Below are 22,858 nucleotides of genomic sequence, written 5' to 3'. Positions count from 1 at the left end.
GGAACACGGGAGGACTATAAGATCAAGCTTAATTATGCTAGGAGGGCTCTTCCCTCCAAGCTGGGAATTGTTTGTGGCTCTGCCACAGGTCAGTCTGAGGCTTGACCCTATAGCCGCTCCCTATACCCAAATCCTTGTTGACCATTTTTGTATGTATGTATATACATATGTATATGTATATATATATATATATATATATATATATATATATATACACAATATATGCTATATGCATATATGTGTGTATGTATGTGTGTGTATACATATATATGTGTGTATGTATGTATATATATATATATATCAACACTAATAAAAGAGAAAAATGGTAATTGGCGTACGAGCTACCCTTTTCATTGGCTAATCAGGGCTATATGCAAATTAACTGCCAACTAAGATTGGCAGTTAACTGCCAACAAGATGGCGGTTAATTTGCATAGGTAGGCACAATGCAGGGAGGCGAAAGGGAAAGCAGGAAGAAGCCCCCTGCCACTGACAGTGATTGGAAACCCAGGGGGGAGCTAAGAGCTGGGGGGCAGGGCAAAGGCGGCCCTGGGGCCGCCTTTGCCCTGCCCCCCAGCCATGATCGGAGAATCAGGTGCCTTTTCCACCCTGGCCAGTGATAGCAGGAAGTAGGGGTGGAGCCAGCGATGGGAACTGGGCACGGTCGAAGCTGGCAGTCCCAGGAGCTAGGGGTCCCTTGCCTGGGCCTAAAGCGAAGCCCACAATCGTGGGGCCGCTGCAGCTGCGGGTCCCCGCTGCCCGGGCCGGACGCCTCAGCCAGAGGCGTCCTGCAGGGGCAGGGGCGGAGCCCGCCGATCGCAGCACCCCCCGCTGCCACTGCAGGTCCCCGTTGCCTGGGCCAGATGCCTAGGCCAGAGGCGTCAGGCCTGGGCAAGGGGCCGATCCTGCAATTGGAGGGTGATGGGGGTCAACGCCTGAGGGCTCCCAGTATGTGAGAGGGGGCAGGCTGGGCTGAGGGACACTCCCCCCCCCCCCGCCACCCAGTGCACGAATTTCGCGCACTGGGCCCCTAGTATATATATATTTAAAAATGTTTACTTTTCAGAGAACACTTTCTTACTCATTTTTCTTTATCAACATCGATCAAACCTTCTTACCTTTAGGAAACTTTTCAAATCTCTGAAAGAAAATCACGACACCATCCACTTTTGAATGAAGTGTGTTTCATTAAAAGCAAATTGCTGTTGAGTCATATCCTGAAAGTGAGTGGTTACTTTTAGCAGAATAATTGCACAGGTGCTTCAGAAGAGAACCCAGTCAAAATTGTTATATTGATGTATTTCCCTGTGTAACAGAGTTTTCATTTTCAATCCAGAAAAATTCACTAATATGAAACTTGTAGAATTATATGCGTAGGTTGTCATTTACAAGCAGTCAACTGCTTCACTGACTCCTGAATATAATTTAGTTGCATTTCCTTGAGTTATCTACCTGGAAAATTGTTTTAAAACATTAATTAATAAGTCACAGTGTTTCTTATACAACATTCATAGCAACCCTAGCACTTTTCCTAACTGTTCTCAGTATGGAGTTTTGGCATTATCCACCCATAAAAGGTAATGGATCTGAGCAAAAGGTCCTTTTCACAAACCTCTATGTTCATGTTGACCAATGTCACCCCAAACAATTTAATAAATTTTTAAAAAAGTATAGTTGGCATACAATATTGTATTCATTTCAGGTGTATAATACAGTAAGTTGACATTTATATGCCTTGCAATGTGGTCACCATGATAGTCTATTAACCATCTACGCCCGTGCCTACCATATAGTAGCCAGAGTAGTCCTGTTAGAATGTCAGCTCATGTCACTCCTCTGCTAGAAACCCTCCAATTGTGTCCTCACTCAGAGTAAAAGCCACACCTTTTAAGGACCTAAGAAACCTTCCCTCAATCTTTTTATCCCCACTCCATTTCTTGGACTTCATCTTCTGCTGCCTCCTCCTTCCCTCCCTCACTCTAAGGGGGCTCCACCTCCCTGTTCCTCAAACCCTCCAGGTCTCCTGCCCTAGAATGCTCTTTCCACAGGTGTCTACAAGGCTTACTCTCTATTCTCCCAAGGGCTTTACTCACCTGCCACCGACTTTTTGTCTCCGTAGTATAAGCACTATATACTGCAATATGGTTTGCTTCTCTCCCACTAGAATGTAGGCTCCGGATGGGCAGAGGTGTTGGTCTGTTATGTTCACTGCTGTATCCTCATTGCTCAGAATAGTGCGTGGCACATAGTGGGTACTCAGTGCATAATTATAGCGGGAATTAGTAAGTGGATGTCTTGTCATCTCACAAAATTGGTCTAGAAGCCAGAAGATGGAGGGATTGATAGAGATAGATGATAGATAGATAGATAGATAGATAGATAGATAGATAGATAGATAGAGGATAGAACAAGCCTATAGATAGGTTGGTATAACTGTCACTACCTCTCCCACCCCTACTCCAGGGAAAGCAGCACAAGTTCTGATATAGAATTACAAATAGAATTCTCCCATTTTAAACTGAGGACAGCATATAATCATGTTTATGCATTTCACGTTTCTCAGAAATTAAGTATTAAATAGCACCTTTCATTTGAATATCTTAAAATGTATTTTTTAAAAAGAATACCATAATTACATGTAGTTATTCTTCACTATTATACATCGGTTAGCAGCAAGAGGATTCATGGATTTAGAGTCTCACTGGCTTTTGACACCTTCGTAATGGATGAGAACATGCAAGGGGGAACCCAAGTAGCAGTTTGACATTACAATATGCCGTTTAAACCTTAGAAAGTCTATTATTGCCTGGCTTATTCGTATAAGAAAAAAGTGAAATGACTTGTCAGCCAGAATGTTCTAAAAATGCCCATGTCAACAGAGTGTCATGGTGTCCTTGGGCCGTTACCTTAGTTACCTGGATTCTTCCTGTCTGCTCAGCATATCATGGTTGAGCATATTACTCAGGAAGGCTCTGGAAAGGAAGTGGGGCTCACTCTTGGCGGTTAACCAAGTGTTTTCCTGAGGTCAGAGTGTGAGTGACACATGTGCTCTGTGTTGACCACACTCGTAAGGTAAAGATAAGTGTTCTTTCTGAGACTGAGCTCCCACAAAGTTGCCAAATGTTTAGAGTGTGGCTTTGGTGCCCTGGTCTCCCAATGGCATGCCTCCTAGCACCCTAAACCCCCTCTCCAAATGCCCAGACGCTTCATCCTTTCAAAATTGGCACACAGGAAAGCTTCTGTTACAGCTTTAAAAAGTTGCCTCAAGAAAACAGAAACACCAGTCAGAAAGGATATATGCACCCCTATGTTCATAGCAGCACAATTTACAATAGCCAAGATTTGGAAACAGCCTAAATGCCCATCAGCAGATGAGTGGATTAGAACATCTACACGATGGAATACTACGCTGCTATAAAAAAGAAGGAATTCTTACCATTTGCAGCAGCATGGATGGAACTGGAGAGCATTATGCTAAGTGAAATAAGCCAGGAAGTGAAAGAAAAACACCACATGATCTCACTCATTTATGGATAATAAAGAACATTATAACCTGATGAACAAAAAGATAGATACAGAGGCAGAGAAGCATGGAACAGACTGTCAAATTACAATGGGAAAGGTGGGGAGTGTTGGGGGGTGGGAGGAGGTAAGAGATCAACTGAAGGACTTGTATGCATGCATATAAACATAACCAATGGACACAAGACACTGGGGGCATGGGGTGAAGGCATGTGCCGGGGGGTAGGGGAGGGGGGAGGGGAGGCCAGGGGAAGGTCAATGGGGGGGGGGGAAGGAGACATATGTACTACTATCTGCAATACTTTAAACAATAAAATAAAATAAAACATCAAAAAAACAAAAAATTGCCTCTTCCAAGGTGGTTATATGTCTTTTGGAGAGAACAAAGCCAGAAGCAAAACAAGTGAGGCGTCAGTGGTGAAGTTTCAGGCATCAGTAAGCCAGGTCCAGCCTCTGTGTTTTAGGGAGCAGGACTCTGACTGTCCATACCCTAGAGATAAAGTTGAGTGGGACAGACACTGACAATACCAGACTCCAAAGTGCTCTACTTAAAATAAACCGCCCTATGAGCCTTAACATCTGAAAGAAATGCCAACATGTCTTAAGTCATATATGTACCATCTTCTGGAGGATCTCAGAAGTCATTTAATCTAACTCTCTCATTTTATAGGTGAGGGAACCAAGGTTCCAAACAGTTAACTGCTGTCCTGTGACCTCCGCAGTGCACATTCATGCCTTGCTTTTGTGTGTGCTTGGAAATGACTGAGTGCATTTCTTGCAAAAGGTCTTGTAACTCAGCATAGTCCTTCTGCATATCCTCCTAGTCTAAAGTAGTGACACTTGACTGAGCTTGTCAGCCAGAATGCCCTAAAAATGCCCCTGTTCTAGGAATGCAAGTAATATAAACTATTAAGGAGATTTTCGAGTTGGGCCCGGGAGGAACTAACTTTATTCCTAGACTTGCCTCTACACTGAAGTAATGCCATGACCATGCACCAAATGGTAAATCAGTGTTATCTGCTTGACCAAAGAAAAACCAAGGTGGTGTGGAGAGGACACTGGTTGGAAGAGGGTAGGTGTGAGTTTTAGCCCAGCCTTCATCACAATCTAGCCATAGAAACCCTCCTAGTAAGTAACCAAGCTCACTATCATGTGCCAGGACAGAGCCACTAGATGAGCAAAGCAAATGGGCAATAGAATTGCCGTAAAATACCTCAGTGTCTCCCCATCTGTCAAAGGTTTTGAGAAACAGATTGGCTGGAAAGGCTGAGAGCACACTTGTGTTATCCCAAATCTTTCTAGCTTCTTTCTGCAGCCAGAACAATGGACGCCAGGGCAGGAACCTGGAAGATCGCTCCTCCAAACCAATTTCAGGGGAAGACATGAGACCCATACTTGGCCAATGATAGTTCCTACTCCCAAGCAACATAAATCGGTCCAGAGGATAGCCATGTGACCAAAGCAGACCCAATCGAAGTTTACAGATCTTGGGAAATAGAGGTCCTTCTCTATCAAGCGAATAAGCTGAGATGATGCGAGCGTGAAGTTACAGGGGCTACTTCCCTTGGGCCAATAGAGGCCAACACAGAGATCATCAGAGCCGAGAGAAAGGTGTTCCAGTGATGCTGTCTGATTCCTGGATCCAGCCATGCCTGGACATATTTGAGTTGAGACACTTTCTTTTTTTGCCTGAGCTAGCTTTAGCTAGACTTGTCACTTTTGATTAAAAGAACCCTGATAATCATCCTCTAATTTTTCAAATGTGGAGAGTGAGGCTCAATGGAGGGAGTGTGACTGACTCAAAGTCACACAGCACATTGGGGACAAAATTTGGACTTGAAATCAGAGCTACTGATTTTCATTCCAATGAATTTTCTTCCACACTGAGCTTTATATACTATATCTTGTAAATTATTCGATATTTTCTGAATGATAATACAGGTCTTTCCCCCCTCCCATGTTACATCAGGGCAAAATCCATTCATGTAAGCAAAAGATGGTGTTTAATGTGTTCTAGGCACATCAATAGGGTCTTTCATAAATGTGATCATATGTAGTTGCCTCACACTGGGCTTCATGAATCGTTGAAAATCAGTAGATGTAGATGAAGGAGGGAAAGGAGGAAGGGAGAAATATTAAGAAGAAAAGTAGAGTGTGTTTCAAGTAAAAATTAATTCTTTTTTTTACTGTTCAATCGAGTTTATATTAATAACTAACATTTTATAGTGATCTTAAAATATGTCCATGAAATCTAGTCTACTATGAAACTACTGTTTTTCCTAAATTGAACAGAAGAAACCATAAGAGAAACTTCACGTCAGAGCCTCAGACCAAAGCCTGTTTTCATAGGACTGAATAGTAGGAGCAAATGCGGTAACAGAAGATGATGACACTTGATAAATGTCCTAATTGTTGTAGTTCCATGAACTGTTTACAATAGGGCTTAGTCATGATCAGTAATATTCATTTATAAGGGCTGACTAGTAGAGTAAATTGTGTGAAAGTGGGCAGTTCCTGGATTTAGTAACGCAGTGAATAATAATGATGATGAATAGATGTTAAGATTATTTTATTTGAATTATTGTTTAGTATATGTTATATCATTCTTTGTGATCAGAATTTTTGAACCACAAACAGGATGTAGACAAATGGTGAATAAAAAAGTTTCAGAGTCAGAAAATAAGATGGGCATCAAGATAATTTGTTTTGCATTGGTTTGTAAAAGTAGTCACTACTTTAAAACTTGCTCTTTTCTAGTTTTAAATTCAGTCACGAAAGACACCCCAAAAGATTTCTTAGTATCATAATCACACAAATGAAAGGCATGGTTTACCATGTGATATTTAGTTAAAATTTATACATTATAAAAAGGAAAGGGGGACATATTTCACTATCATCCTCATTGAATTAGAAACATGTAGTATACCATGTGAATTACTTATTAAATAAGGTTTTCTGTAGGTAAGAAATCTTTAGACTAATTCATATGGTAATTTAGACCAGCGGTTGCAGACCTTTTGGACTTCACGGACCACCGGTTGGCAACTGCTAATCTAGACAAATAGTTTCAATTATAGATGGTTTCCATCAATAGTTTTACATTTCAAGCAGAGTACTTTACAGCAACTATTTTTGAACTTACGAAATGTAAAAAACACACTTTACTTTATATTGTTCATTGGTGTATTGTGTTTATTCTTCCATGTGTAAGTCTCTGACCTCACGTCCCTGTTTCTAGGAGAAATACCCAAGTCTTGGCTTTTCTGGTCAGCAGTTTGCAGCCTTTTTATGAAACACAATAGCACCCTATGCAATTCTCACCATTGATTCTTTACTAGAAGTGTTCATTCCACAAATATGCGCCATTCACTGTTCAAGACTCTGAAAACAGAGGTGGGCCAGGCAGAAATGGTCCCTGTTTTTGAAATTGTTAATTTTGTGTGAGACAGAAGAGACAAGCAAATGAATAAATGAAAAAGATTATTTTAGAGGTTGATGAATGTTATCAAGAAAACAAAACAGGTAATATGACGGAGGGTATGGGAGGAGGGCAATATAAATAGGGACATTTACGACAATCCTTACCGGGGAGGTGGCACCTGACCCCAAACCCGAATGACAAGAAGGAGCCAGCCTGCATTTTCCAGTGCAAGAGGATAGCAAGAGCACAAAGAGCAGGCTGACATCATGTAGGAGGTGAAGAGAGAAGCTGACTGTGAGGGAGCGTGATGAGGCTGGAGATGGAAGCAGGCTCCCAGCATGCAGAGCACCATGGGTCATGGGGAGGTTGAAACTTTGTTCTAAGGTTTTAGGCAAGACACTGAGGGCCTTCAAGCAGGGCAGTGACATATGATTCATGTTTTTTAAAAGGCCACTCTGGTTTCTGGTGGATAACAGATCAGAGGGACAAGCACAGAGTGAGAAGGGCTGCCGGCTGTGTTTTTGTAGGTTGGGTGCCACACAGGGTACCAGGCAGAACAGATGAGTGGGGGTTGAAATCCAGCCTTTGAGCTATTCACCAAGCCCTGTGTCAAGCACAGATCTGCATTCACCTGTAGAAAGGGGTATTTTCCATCCAACACAATGTGCCATACAGGCAGGAAGCAGCCTCAAGAGTGAGAGCAAGAGGGAGGACATCACAATAATCTTTGCAAGGATAATAGTCATGATGGAGAAGGAGAGAAGTGGGTTTGGGATATGTCTAGAGGTAGAGCTGACAGGACTTGCTGATCGATTAGATGTGAGGGAGAGGTGAGGGAAAAGGAGAAATCAACCATGAGCCTTAAACCCATGGGATATGGTGCTGTCACTGACTGAGGTAGGGAAAGTTAGGAGTGGACTAGGTTTATTTATTTACTAGAGGCCCAGTGCACAAAATATATGTGGTGGTGGTGGGGGGGTGTCCCTCAGCCTGGCCTGCACCCTCTCATAATCCAGGACCACTGGCTCCGAACCGCTCGCCTGCCTGCCTGCCTGATTGCCCCTAACCACTCTTCCTGCATGCCTAATTGCCCATAACCACCCACCTACCTGCCTGATCTCCCCTAACTGCTTCTGCCTGCCTGATTGCCTCTTACTTGGGCCCCACCCCCCCACTGCGGCTTCATCCAGAAGGACATCCGGAATGACGTTCGGAAGGTCATTCAGCTGTCCAGTCTAATTAGCATATTACACTTTGATTATAATATATATTTTTAAAGAGAGGGGTCAAGAATTTACTTTGGCTAGGCTTATTCTAAGATATATGTTAAAGATCCAATACTCAGATTTATGCGTTGGGGAAATTTATGATGCCATTAGTATAGCTCAGAAGTGCAAATAAATTATAGCCTCTTCTTAGGTTTTCCTCATGATTCCTGATCCACAAGGATTGGGGATAAGAGGAAGGCAGAGGAAAGGAACTAAAATTAGTCCAGTCTGTTATTCTTCATCTGAAGGAAGAATTCAGACATATTCACATTTTTTTAGATTTCCACCCATTGTTCATCTCTCCCCCAACAAGGTAGGCACCCAGGTGCCCTCCCAGCAGTGCCAGGAGGCATCCTTATACCTTTTGGTCTCTGCTACCTCCTCTGCACTCTACAGCAGTGCATCTTATTCACCTGTCTCTGGTCACTGCTTGCCATGCTGGTGTCCACTGCTAACGCTGGCTGCCAGTAAGGCTTGGTGAAAGCTCGGTGAAGGCTCTGGGACTCCCTGGCTGACTCAGCCTCATGTCAGCTGGCCCTGTGCCCTGTGAGTGTCTGCCATATTCTTCACCCAGCTCCTGGCCCAAAGACCCATCTTTGCCCTGTGGATGTTTATCTGCTCTCTACCCAGCTTTGGTCCATGGACACTTTGGGAGCATGTGGAAGTTTCTGAGTCCCATCCTTACTACAAGGGAACTGGCGATAGCTTTAGAGAACTACCATCCAGCCCTGTGTCTGCCTGACCATGTTGTACCACCGCTGTTATTCTGATAGGTCCACTGTCTACTTCCTGCTGCCCAGGTTGGCATAAGGGCCAGCTAGGTGATGCTCTCTTGTCACAGGCTTCAAAGTAAATTGGGCAAAAACTCATGGTATAGCACTTGGGAGCTGTAACACACTTCCCCTGCTGGGCAGAAGTTCAGAAAAGGAAGATCTGCACCACATGGCTCCCTCTGTCCCACCTTCTTTCCCCCACAACTCCTTGGTACCAGGAGAGATGGGCTTCCTACTTTCATTCCTCCCGGTCCATTCTTCTCCTGGCCTGGTGCTGCAACCATCACAGCCCTGCCAGCAGAGTCAGGAGGGTGATCTTCTCTGTACATATTGAATCTCAGTGCATTGAAAGATATAAAACTTCTTTTCAATCTCACTGCTATACCTTGATGGCTGAGGGGGTGTGGGAAATGTTGATATGATTATTCATAAGAGAAACAAAATCTGGACATAGTTAAACATATTACACTTATAACTTGAGTTTGTAGCTCAATGGAGCTGTCACTGCTCAAGATACAATTTGAGAGTCATCAGCATGTGAATAAGAACATCAAATTTATGATAGAGAAATCTGAGAGCCCAAAAGATAGTACTGGGACAATCCAGTCAGGAGAGACTGGACGGGGGAAGGAGCCAGTGAGAGTCACTGAGAGGTAGTGTATGGGAGAGGAACACAGTTAAGAGCAAATGTGGTCTCTCTAGGGCTACGAGAGGAGCCAGTTTCCAGAGGAAGGGAGCACTCAGTGGGATTAAATGTTCCCAAGAGCTCAAGTCTGTAAAAGGATCCTGACCCACCTGACTCTGATCCTGACCCAGATTCTCAATTCTTCCTTAGAAAGGATAATGAGGACAGGTTGAAATGAATAAAACAATTCCTTATCTAAAGGGACATTGGTAACAAAACTTCGTAAAATCATGCCACCGTTTTTAGTTAAGGTGATGCTCTATTCAGTGAATGCTGTGCTCTTTGAGCCAAACTGAAACCCCACCGGGATGACTGAAGCAATGAACATTGGCCACTGGGGATCCCCCATCTGTTACTGAGAACTTTTAGAGGTTCTCCACCGGATCCTCCAGTCTGCTCTTACGAAGCATCGTGACTGTTTCTTTCTTTGCTTATCTTTTTCTGAAATCAACTTGGAAAACACATCGGTCTTTTATTCTTTCAGGCAGACACTAAAGCACATGGCTTTGTGGGTGAGGCCTCTGCTGGGAACCTGTGCTTGGCATCCCAGATGTTCTGGAGATGGTAGAAATGGAACCAGCGGGGGAGGCTCTTTTCCACCAAAAAGAACAGTGAAACAAATCCTTGGGACATGCATGGTGCCAGTGCCCTGCTCCTCTTCCCACCATGGCTCTGAGCTCCAGGTGCCTACCGCCCCTGCCCTGCCTTCACACTATTCACAGTATTCATTTTCTCTATTCCATTTTACCTATTTAATGAAATTGACCCTATCTAGACTATGGACATAATAGTCTGTGAATGGTATGGTTAAGATCATTACTTTAATGGTCAGCCTAGGAGGCAGAATGTGATGATACAAAGAAAATAGGTTGGATCCTGGTTCTGTCTCTCACTAACTGAGTGGCCTTGGAAGTCTAAGTAACCTGGTAGGTTGGAGAGCAGGTAGTGAGAAATCTGGCCTCTAAGTTGGGCTGGGGTTCTAGGACCTGTAAGTAGCCATTGAGGAAGAGCAGGGTTTGCCATGATTGCGAGAAGACTGAGCCAGGAGTCAAGGAGAGAGTCATTCTGATACATTCCATCCAAGGGAACAGGGCAGAAAGGTGGACACTGAGACAGAGGCCAATGGTTTGCATTTGGGGCTGACCAGATAATGTTAACAGATCTGAGGGGCTGCATAGAAGTGGATTCTACTACAATCCTACATTGCTGATACATACAACCCTGTCCCCCTTTGAGATAGACTTTATTTGAGCTAAGGCGACGTTCCACCCAAGTGGCTCTTAGCATCCCTGTGCTGAACAAACTATTGGATCTCTAAGCTGCTGAAAAAAAAGTATACATCTCAACTTGTCCTTTATTTTTGCTAAGAACGAAAAGAAATCATATTGGCTTATACAGTCTCTATCGGGACCCATCTCTGCTACCAATCCTGATTATCTTTCTGAACAGCTGTACATATGCATCAGCAGAGCAAAAAAAAAAAATGAGCAGATTTATAAAAATACTCAGCAGTTTAAATGGAACATTCAGGACAAATAACCCTGAGTGAAAACGCATTTAATAAAAGAGCTTCTCCCTCACTTGTTTCCTGTGTGTATCTATATTTATAACTTTCATTTTACATAGCATTGAGGAAATAAGAACAGGCTGTTATGGAAATGAAGCCATATTTAATAATTCTTGAATATAAAAAATATAATTGCACAAGTGAAAAGACTAGAATCCCAGTAGCAATAAGCACAGCTAGCTTTAATCTTGCCTTCTAATGCCATTCTCCAATAAAGAAACCAGCAAAGGAAATAGACAAGCTGAGCCTGGAGCATCTTGTTATGCCAGAAAGTAATGCAGTGATCAAAAAACAAAATAAAAAAAGCCACAATGATGGGGTCAAAGGAGACACAAGAGGCAATGGAAACAGCTCCCAAAATGGCCAAAGCTGGAACAATTTGAGCAACAAAATAAATATAGCAGTATTGGATTGTAACCCAAAGTATAAAATAAATATCTGTGAATCTATATTAATATAAATAATCTAAATAAATAAATAAGTGGTGAGACAAACCCCCATGCAAAAGAATCCCAAATAACTTATGTGGTTACTCAGCACTCAAGGAAGTGGTACATAACTCTTCACTTCTTATATGTGCGCTGCGTATGGTGACTTCCAGCCGAAGAGCACAGGATGGGTGGGGGCTGGGATGCAGGGTGGGGGGTGGAGAGAAATATTACAATGGAGACACCTGACAAACACTACCTCAGCCAGATGATTAAGGTCAACATCAAGAGGGATAAGTCATGTTGATATCTGTACCTTTGATATTTTATGATGAAAACTGCACTTTATTTTATGGTCTTCCTCCCAAGACACATAAACCCAGTCTATTCATGAGAAAAACATCAGGAAAATCCCAATTTAGGGACATTCTGCAAAATACCTGACCAATGCTCTTCAAAACTGTCAAGTTCATAAAAGAACAAAGTCTGATAAATTGTCACAGCCAAGAGGAGCCCAAAGAGACATGAGGACTGAGTGTAATGTGGCGACCTGAATGGGATCCTGGAACAGAATAAGGACAATAAGTAAAAACTAAGGAAATCTGAATGAGGCAACGACTTTAGCTAACAATAAGGTATCAAGATTGGGTCATTAATTGTAACTAATGTGAGCTATTAATAATAGGGGAAACTAGATGTGGAGTATATGGGAAGTTTCTGTACTATATTCACAATTGTTTTGTAAATCTTAAACTGTTCTAAATAAAAACAGTATTAAAGAAAAGATGGAGAGGTACTTCAGTGAAGTTTGGGGAGAGTAAGCCAGAACCATAAACCGGTTTGGGGGCCAGGCAGAGGGTATCAGATTTGGGAGAAAGACATGCTAGATGGCTGTGTCTAGGGTGGAACTTTAGTGGAAATGAAAGTTTTAGTGGAATAAAATACTCATATTAATTTAATTTTAGTGGAAAATTGAAAGGCCATTTTATATAGCTTTGTCATTTGTATCATCTTCCTGCCTCCTTTTTATAAAAATAGTGCAAGGCAATCTTTATGAGCTTGTTACATACTTTTTGAAATGCACATTGAACTTTAAAAAACATTAAAATTAAAATATTTGGGGGAAAGAACCTAAATAGAGACTGTTAAACAATGGGTTGGATTCTTCAGATAATTGAATTGCGAAAAGATCCAATCCTAAAGTTCCCCAGAAATCAGAAATAAAAGCAACAAAAACAAAGGTATGAAAAATAAGTTTAGGAGATTTCAACATATATACAATAGGGGGAGAAAGGAGATTGGAGACCAAAAAACGAATAGAAAAGTTTTGTGTGTTTTTTTACTGGAAAAAAGAGTGTGATCTTAAGATCAAATGGGGTATGGGCAGGAATAAAAAAGAATGAGCACAACTAGTCAACTTCTGGTGAAGAAACAAAAAGTCTCCCTACAGAGGCGAAAACAACAGGAACTTCATCAAAGGAGAAACCAAACGTGACATTACAGATTATTAAGGAATTAATAAGAGTGGGCAAACTACATGCCACAATCTGCGTGACGCTGTCCAGGCTGTGCTCAAAGGAAAATGGCTCCTTACTGAGTCATAAATAGCCATGTGATCCTGGGCAAGTCATTCCGGTTTTTAAAACTTCGGTTTCTCATCATCTATACTAATAATCTATACTAATAATAGGGTAATATGCAAATTGGTCAGGACACCCTCACGTGTAATGACTGATCAGCAGGCTGTGTGCACAACAGGTGAGAGTGGGTGGGAACTTACAGCGTCAGGGACTTGCATTACACCGGCACAATCCATCACCAGGAGGGCCTCCGCACGGCCTGCCCGGGGGCGGCCCCCAGCAGAGGCCTGCCTGTGTGCGTCCCCCCCGCCCCCCCCGCCCCAGTGCTGATGTAACGCTGCCTGCATTTGTCCCTGGCCTGGGATGTGGCAGGGGTGAGGGGGGAGGCAGTTGGGAGCGATCAGGCCAGCAGGGGTGGGCAGTTGGGGCAATCAGGCTGGCAGGCAGAGTGGTTAGGGGCGATCAGGCAGGTGAGCAGTTAGGAGCCAGCAGTCCTGGATTGTGAGAGGGATGTCCGACTGCCGGTTTAGGACCAATCTCACAGCCGGATTTTCAACAGCATCAACGGCACAAGCTACCATCAGAAGCTTCTCCCAGGTTCTCTTCAGATTCTGATGCAGACACCATCACTCTTCCTTTGTCGATGGACTGCTCCATTTGGAGGTCAAGATTGGTGCCACCTCAGTGAGTTCCTGCTCCAAGGACTTGGAGGACATCCTCCTCCTTCATTTGCAGGACATTGAGGGCTCTGGATATCGAGAAAGAAATTACAGCAGGAATCCAGAACAGCGCCACAGGGACCCCTCTCCAGGTAGTGCAGAAAGGCCTGCAGGTGATGCGTTAGTGATTAATGATTATTGTCGCAGCCATTAAGGAATGTGGTCCTTGGCTCACAGCAGAAGCTCATTATTTATACATCACTAATAACCAGTTAGGAAATAAAACCTGCACACAGTAGCTATCAAAATAGAGGCCCTTTCTGTTCCATCTGCTCCCTCTGCTTGATATGTTCATCCCCATAAAAAGTGCTTAATATGTTACCTTGCCTTTAAGGGTTCAACAGATTCTAGGCCAGTGGTTCTCAACCTTCCTAATGCCGTGACCCTGTAATACAGTTCCTCATGTTGTGATGACCCCCAATTTCATTGTTACAAATTGAACATCATTGAAGCACAGTGATTAATCACAAAAACAATATGTAATTATATATGTGTTTTCCGATGGTCTTAGGCGACCCCTGTGAAAGGGTCGTTCAACCCCCAAAGGGGTCGCGACCCACAGGTTGAGAACCGCTGTTCTAGGGCCTTCCCCAGTGCGACCATGAGCAGGAGTTCTCATGCTTTCTTAATTAGATGGCCACCAATAAACTGGGCGCAGCAAAGGGGGTCCCATCGTCTCTGACAAATACAGAGGCAGCTTTCAGCTAATGACGGGCTGTGTCGATGTGAGGGCATAAACATTCCATTTACAAGGTGGCCCGGATTGTTGTTCCGGGACGGTGAGGAGTAGCGGGGAGGTGTGTGGAGCTCCAGAAATGGTGCAGGAGCTGAATAGGGCCCGGAACTCGCCGAGGAGGGATGTGAGGCACGAGGTGCAGGACACCCAGCTGAAGCCACACTCCCTGGGAAGAAGCGCCCGTGGGGAGGACAGTGCATCCCACGGGGCTTGCCCATCCCATTGGGTGGGAAATACCGATCGACTTTGACATAACTATTTGATTAAGAAATTAGTACTCGAGGGTTCTCATAATTAGTTATCTCTTGGCTGTTTAGAGAAAAACGCAGAATGGGTTTTACTTAGAAATTTCATGCCATTTTGTGTGTGTCATTTTGTGCTGTGGCTTCCCAGAACAATTAACTATTTTGTTTTATTCCTAAAGAAATAATTCATGACACATGGGCTTTTTTTATCACAAAATAAAAATGTCATATGTTATCTTTGGAACAAAATAAGTGAGTTGGGTATTGTCATTTATTGTAAAATATGCTATCTAGACTAAATCTTGGTAAGCATCCTACTCTCCAATCTTCTTGATATTTAAAATAATGAGTAATTAATTTCTGAGCTTGGTTTATGTTTTCTGCAGGAGGTTATTTGCATACTTACTTTTTGATATTGAAAGAAATCCTAGAAGCTAAACCTCAAAAGCTGTTGCCTGCCTAGATAAACATCTGCTGTTCTAATGGTGTTTTGAACTGCTGAACTGCCATTTAAATATTCTTAATTTTTTTTTTCTACAACTGAGTGGGTGGGGAAGTGGGCAAGAATTGTAGAGCATAGTCACCTAACTCTGCTTCATCCCACAACGGACATGCCTTCCTCACGCGGTTACTACCAGAATTGAAAGGGAGAAGAGGCCGAACAGCACTTCAACATTCTCACGGGACGACACAACAAGCCTGTTTACGTGGCTCATTGCTTAATCATTTGTGAAATGCTTTCCTTCCTCAGGTTTTTAAAATGTTGTATCTATTTTTTGTTACGGATCCACTGGGAACATCTGTTGGTCACTTCATAAATACTATAAATTTAAGAACCTTTTTTAAAAAAATGAAATTTGTCATTCATTTATCTAAGCAGTAATTCCTGAGCACTTCATCTAGACCTGGAAATACAGTAATGAACCAGAATCAGTTGTCATGTTGGCTGTCATGGAACTAATATCCCCCTAGGAGGAATAGATATCAAGATGGAATCATGAAGATTGCAATGATGACTGTGGTCAGGGAGGGCTTCATGGAGGAGGTGGAGGAGGAGGCGTTTGGATTGAGACCTCAGGATGAGAATGGATGTGCATGGAAGAATTGAGGAAGAACAGTCCAGGCAGAACTGAGCAAGAACAGAGGCCCTGAGGCTGGAATTAGAAAGAAACCACCTTGACTGGAGGGTGGTAGGTAAGGTGGAAGCAGAACGTGCGCAGGGTATGAGAGAGACCAGCCCGTGTTCCCAATAAACTTGGCTCACTCCCGAGGAAGCATCCTGAGTGGAATGCTCCTGCCCTGCCAGGCGGTAGGACTGGGCCATCTGCCCGGTTCCCGTGCAGGGCAGGGGTGGCGGCACACTGACGCTTGGAAAGGCTGGGTAACCTGCCCCAGGAGCACCGGTGCCCCCTGATCACCTTTCTCTGCACCAGCTCTTGGGGTGGGTAGGAGGGTGGTGACCCAAGCCCAACTGGGCAGGCCAGAGTTTGGCCTGGGGAGAAAAAAAAATGTTAGTTTGCTCACTTTTTTCCTGACTTGAATATGTGCGGCTCCCCCTAGTAAACCAGGACCTACCCGAGATACCAGTGATACCTCTGGCTCATGGGCCATCAAGCCCTCTCCCCAGACAGCACAGGACAGGACGGGCCTCCAGCCCGTCAGAGATGAGGCAGCCCTGGTGTCAAAGCCCCTCCCTTCTATCCAGCGGCCCGAGCTGAGTGAGCAGAAGGGAAATGGGAGAAGAGACACTGGCTTGGGCCACCAGCTCCTGGCTTACCCTTCCGTGGCGTGGTTCCCATGAAGCTCTTAGAACTGTGACTGGTATGCAGTAAGTGCTCAATAAACGTTAGCGACGATCCCGTTGCGAGCGCTGAGTTTTCACTCTGTGTAGCACAGTGCTATGTGGTCTTTCAAGGCCAGTGCCAACAGGCACGCTTGCTGCATTCTTGTTCTTACACGGAAGAGGTCCTCTTGAGACCCTTGTTCAAAGGAATGCTCGCATCGAGCTGCATGTATGTGAGGGGCAGAGTCTGGTCCCAGGCAAGGGAGACATCGTGGAGATCTGGGAATAAAGAACAGTAAGGCTGAGGTAGCGGTGACTAGACTGAGTTTGCAAAGACTGAGGCTGCAAAAGCCCTGTCCCACAGAGCAGCTCAGGAAACTGCACTATCTCTCATCCTCCTGCCCCGTCCGCCATCCTCTGCCCACCCAGCCCAGCGCCACCTTCCTCAGAACACCCGTGTCTGGCTATTACTCTATCGCATTTCCAATAAAGTGAACGAGGGAAAATACAGCCCTGGGCTTTCGTGGAGAGTTTTGACCCTCACAACCAGAACCTCTGCCGCATATGCGTGTGCGTGTGTGCGTGTGTGTGTGTGTGTGTGTGTGTGTGTGTGTGTGTGTTTTAAGATCTTTAACTTTTCCTATAGCATCCTCACACCCAACCTTTTCAAAAGCATTTTTTTCTAATGAATGATATTTCCTGAGATAATACAGCATAGTCTTTACCAAGTGACTCAGTTTGCTATAATATGTATATCTTTTTTTTTTCAATGTCAAGTGGCCCAAACTTACAAAGAAAAAGTGGGCACTTGGTATCAGTTTGATGTCGGGGTTTTTCCACATTTGCGAGGGAGCTTTAAATACGACTCGAGGTGAAGGTGTCTGCAGGCTGCGCTCCAGCTCCGTGTCAAGATGCTCCTGACTGTGGCCCTTGCCTCTGCCCTTCTCCTCAGCTCCGTGGCTGGGCAGGGGTGTTTGACCTTGGTAGGGATCAAGGACGTCACGCACCTCATTAATAACCTACAGGTAAGCTGCGGAGAGGGGCACCAGTGGGAGAGGCAGCTACTGACATGTAAGTGCATTATTTTAGGAGAATGAAAAACACATCACACATTATGGGTTCTTGTCTCTTAATCTATTTTAGAAAGATCCACTGTCAAAATGCAGCTGTAGCGGCAATGTGAGTAAATGCTCTGTTAAGATCTTTCCAAGCTGATTTTAATTTCCATATCTGGAATCTTCACTTTGAAATTACTCTTTTGCAGGTGACCAATTGCTTGTGTCTGCCCATTCCTTCTGTAAGTATAGTAAAAGCCTATAATCTTGATCTCGTTCTTTTTCTAAAGTGTTTAAGCAAAAATAATTGCTTTATTTGGTATTTTAGATAAGCAAGTGTTACTTAATAATTACAATTGTTACAGATTAGTATTTCCTTAAGAAAACAGGCTCTGGGAATTCTATATCATATAGATTTCTTTGTAGTTGGTCAGCTCTATGTTCCTTGAGAAGTTTGATCACTTTTTAATATTTAAAAAAGAATCTTGATTGTCCTTCTAAATGAGCTGTGCCAGGTGCATTATTAAATCAAACTGGAACTGAGATGATAACAGATGATATAGCCCATATCATATTATTCTCTAATGCACTTGACAATAACTCTTAGGTTGCAAAGCAATGTAAATAAAACGGCAACGCTGCATCTTTTCTCTGGACGCACGGTCTGCTTAGCTGATGTAGGGGGCCTCTGGGAGGACAATGGCCAAGGCTGTGGGTGGAGGGGAAGTGGGAAGGGCGTCTGGAAGTCCAATGCCCACTTGAGCGGAGAGGAAGTGGGGCAGGAACTTTCTGGCTGAGGTGAGGAGGAAGAACTTATCCAAGGGGCCCTGCTTGCTTTCTCTGAAGCAAGGACTGGGAGAACCAGAGCTCCCGCCCCAGCTGAGGGCCGGCCCACCCAGCAGCTGAGAACCGGACAGGCAGCACCACCAACTCTACCCCTTCCGCCCCTCGGCCCAGCCCACGGGGTTAGCTCCTGCAGAAACACCGCTGCGTTCATGGGCACATCCCGTCCGGCTGGTGTGCAAGGGCTTTTCCTTCTCTGACTTTCAAACTCACTATTGCCAGACTCGGAACAGGGAGCACTGTTTGACCAGGAGACTCTGAACTGCCTGATTTCCAGGGCCCGCAGGCCTCAGGCTCCCGGATAGAACATCCTGAAACCCGCAGGGAGTATGGCTGCGGACGAAGGGCCTCCCCAGGAGCACTGGTCATTTCCTAGACTGGCAAGGGATGTCGTCCGTTTCGGCTCCATTGGTTAAATTAAAATAGTGTCTAAAAGCATTCTTTTTCTAATTCCCTCTCAATATTCCCAGGACAACTGCACCACACCCTGCTTCCAGGAGGGCCTGGCCCAGATGGCCAACACCACAGTGCGAGCAAGTTTCCCCCTGGTTTTCAATCGGGTGAGGAAAACGGTCGGAGCCCTGAAGAACAGCAAGTGTCCGGTGAGTGTGTTTGCATCTGTGATATCCCTACTCGGCTCAGTTGTTTCTATGTGAATGTAATGCCAAGTCTGTCTGAGTGAGAATGGATGATGACGGTGGAACTGGTAGTTCAAGGTCGATAAGAGATATATCAGAAAATGAATCAGAACCACAGATTGAAGTGAGCGCTGCCGCGGAGAGCCCGATGGTCCCTAGCTTTAAAAACACCTCTGTTGCCATTTCCTTCTCTCCACCTACTGAATCCGATTGTAATTAGATGCTAAAATCTAGGGAGTTGGGGCCATAGCCCACAGAACACTAACTTATCCAGAGATTCAATTTGCTAACCTATTAGCAACAGAATGGCAGTTGTGGCCTGCACGTTAAAGAAGGTTTGGGGGAGGGTTGGCTAAGGAGGTGTTTAAAGGAAAACTCACCCAGATCCAGGTGAAAGCTGGCCATTTGCTCTACATGCCCATCAGCACGTTATCTTCTGTAGCCTATACCCTGTCCCTGCAGGGCTGGGGAGGGGAGTGGGCACCTTGGGAGTTGGCATCGCCACCCGAGCTCATAGAAGGCTGAGGGCCCTTCGCTCAGCTGCCTAATGCAGCGGTTCTCAACCTGTGGGTCGCAACCCCTTCAACGACCCTTTCACAGGGGTCGCCTAAGACCATCCTGCATATCAGATATTTACATTACGATTCATAACAGTAGCAACATTACAGTTATGAGGTAGCAACGGAAATAATTTTATGGTTGGGTCACAACATGAGGAACTGCATTTAAAGGGCCAGAAGGTTGAGAACCAATGGAACATGTTTCTACCATCAACAGCATGTGGTTCTAAGGGCTTAATATATACTGTTTCATTGCGTGGCTACCTTGCAGACTTGTCAGGTTTATCACCCTCACTTTAGAGAGGAGGAAACTGAGGCTCGGCGAGGTTAACTAATTTTCCTAAGGCTACATCTATACTAACGAAAGGATAATGTGCTAGTTAAACTGGAAGACATCCTTCTGGACAAAGCCATGGTGGTGGGGACCGAGATAGAGGCGGTTAGGGGTGATCAGGCTGGTAGGGGAGGGCAGTTAGGGCAATTGGGCCAGCAGGGGAGCAGTTAGGGGCATCAGGCTGGCAGGCAGAGGCGGTTAGGGGTGATCAGGCAGACAGGCAGGTGAGTAGTTAGGATCCAGCAATCCTGAATTGTGAGAGGGATGTCCAACTGCGGGATCGGGCCTAAACCAGCAGTGGGACATCCCCCGAGGGGTCCCAGATTGGAGAGGGTGTAGGCCGGGCTGAGGGACCCACCCACCCTGTGCACAAATTTCGTGCACTGGGCTTCTAGTATTTAATAAGTGGCAAAGCTGAGATTTGAATTCTGGTCAATGTGACCCCAAGGCCCTGCCCTTCACCACTGTGTTATAAATGACCTTAAAAGGACAGTAAAAAAATTGTTGGCCTCAAAGAGTCCAAGAAAAGGTTTTCCCTAATAAAGAAATTTAGGAGCATTTGATAGGGGTGTGTGTGTGTGTCCTGAAATCCTACCGCAAAGTCAGCCACCTGCGTGTCTACACAAAATGCTAGCCCTGGGCCTCCCCATCCACTTGCTCTGTGTCTCAAGCTCCCTGCTGCTTGCCCAGCTTCTCCCCAAAGAACCCCCGCCCCTCAGCAGGTCCTGGGCAGGGCAGTTCCTGGGCTGCTGGGTTCCATACTGCTATAACCACTCCGTCTTTGTTCACTTTTATCCCCACAGAATTTTTCCTGTGAACAGCCGTGCAACCAAACCACCACAGGCAACACACTGATGTTTCTCAGCAGCCTCCTGGGAGTTCTCCAGAAAGAAAGGATGAGAGGCAGAGCATAAAGATAAAAAATAGTATTTATTCTATTTATTGAATTTTAAAAGCCTTCTCTTTAAGTTGTTGCAGTTTAAAAATTAAGTAAGCCACGCTAAATCAAAATCAATTGTTATATTTTTTTATAATTAAAAATATATATTTGTTTAGATTTTTATATCTTTATTTTGGAATAAATATATATGAAAAAAAGAACACATCTGGTCTCCAGGTGCTTATTCCCACCTTGCTGCTCAGAACAAAGAGCAACAAGCTCTGCCCAAGGGCTGAACGGCTGCCGGGGGCTGAGGCTGTGGGGGGAGCTGAGGGCTGCTACTGGGGGACAAGGGCATGTCTGAGGCGCCCCAGCTGTGGGTGCTGGGGGAGGCAGGTTCAGGCATCGCCAAGAGTTTGGGGCCCTGAGAGACTAATGGTGGGAGAAGGCAGCAGTTTGGCAAGCCCAGAAGCGGGGAGAGCACTCAAGAATGTGGGCATGTTTATGCACAGAAAGTGCTGGGGCCGAGCCAGGAGCAAGTTGTGGAGCAGGCCCTGGGTCAGAACACAAACCAGAGGAACCCTGGGATCCCTGCAGCCAGCCAGCACCTCCACTAGCACCACCACGGCCGGGGCAGTGCTGGCTGGGTGCGCAGGAATTGGGGTGGTATGACCCGCAGAATGGCCCCTCCCCCGCAGCCCGAGGGTTCAAGCTTGGGAGAGCTGAGAGGCACCCGGGATGGGGACTGCTTTTCTGGGTACAGGCAGGAATAGAAGTGCTTCCCCTGCCTGTTGGGTACTTCTGACCACAAGGATATGGGAAGTTTAGAGCATCAGGAGACAGAATTTCTCCAAGGGCTTTGCTCAGCTTTTATTTTCGATCAACTACAACCTCAACAACATCCCACGTGACCTGCACGGCAAACAGCCCTTGGCCCGAGTGAGGTTCTCTGATGAGCTCGGTGGCGGGGCCCCTGGGGCTGTGCAGCTCCTTTAGCGACGGGGCGGGCACAAGTGCGCCCCTCCCCCCCTCTCCTGCAGCCCAGCCCCTCCCACAGAGGAGAGGGAGGAGGAGGAGTTTTCGCAAAGGAGGCCCATGTCAGGGACAGAAATTGTGGGTCAATCATACTTTTTTAAATCTTAGTTTGGACTGAAAGATAAATTTCTCAGCGATTAGTTTGCAGGGGTGTGTGTAGCAAAGGATTTCTAAGTCTAGAGGCACCCCTGGGTTAGCCTTCGGCCTCCCTCAGCGCTAAAGGCCACCAAGCATTCTGCAGGGGACACAGACCTTCAGACAAACAGATAATCGTCGCAGTTTGTTGATCCACCTGCTTCTCTCGAGAGGTGGAAAGTGGTGTGGCAGTGGTGGGTGAGTGGGGGTGGGACGCAAGCTCCAGCACGGTTTCCTGGGTGTGAGGATGTGTGTTGACCAGCCTCTCCCAGCATCTGCTACATGGTTTCTCCCCTGAGACTCCGGGCACGGTCCTCAGCGCCCGCCCTCTTCACCACAGTGACTCCTGCAGGCAGTACCCAGAGGGCTGTCCTGCCTGTCTCCCTAGCTTGGTTGTGGGTTCCCAGGGACAAACTGAGAAAAAGACCTATCAAACTATACACTTATTATTCATTAATATTGGCATGTACTATTAAGCACTTACTCTAAGCATGCCTCCTCCCACTCAGTCCCCCGTGGCCACGGGGTGGGAAACAGAGGCTCAGAAAGGCGGAATGAGTCCCGGGGCCCAGCTGGTGAGAGTTAGATAGGACTGGCCCCAGCTGTCTCTGATGCGAAACCCTTGCATTTCCCTTCTGCTCTGATTCTGTG

The 22,858-nt window shown here is 45.3% G+C and overlaps 1 protein-coding gene across 1 annotated transcript; it reads left to right on the top strand.

Annotated features, from left to right (window-relative positions):
* Window positions 1-17,638: 17,638 nt before the first annotated feature.
* IL9 (interleukin 9) lies at window positions 17,639-21,071 on the top strand. The gene is made up of 5 exons (XM_059699537.1): window positions 17,639-17,752; window positions 17,871-17,906; window positions 17,992-18,024; window positions 19,096-19,227; window positions 20,961-21,071. Exons 1-5 carry the CDS (start codon window positions 17,639-17,641, stop codon window positions 21,069-21,071), a joined length of 426 nt encoding a protein of 141 aa, XP_059555520.1.
* The last annotated feature ends 1,787 nt before the right edge of the window (window positions 21,072-22,858 follow it).

Source organism: Myotis daubentonii, chromosome 5, assembly GCF_963259705.1.
Source record: "Myotis daubentonii chromosome 5, mMyoDau2.1, whole genome shotgun sequence".
Lineage (NCBI taxonomy): Eukaryota > Metazoa > Chordata > Mammalia > Chiroptera > Vespertilionidae > Myotis > Myotis daubentonii.
The sequence above is the reverse complement of the archived record's forward strand: the minus strand, read 5'-3'. Positions and strand labels throughout refer to the sequence as shown.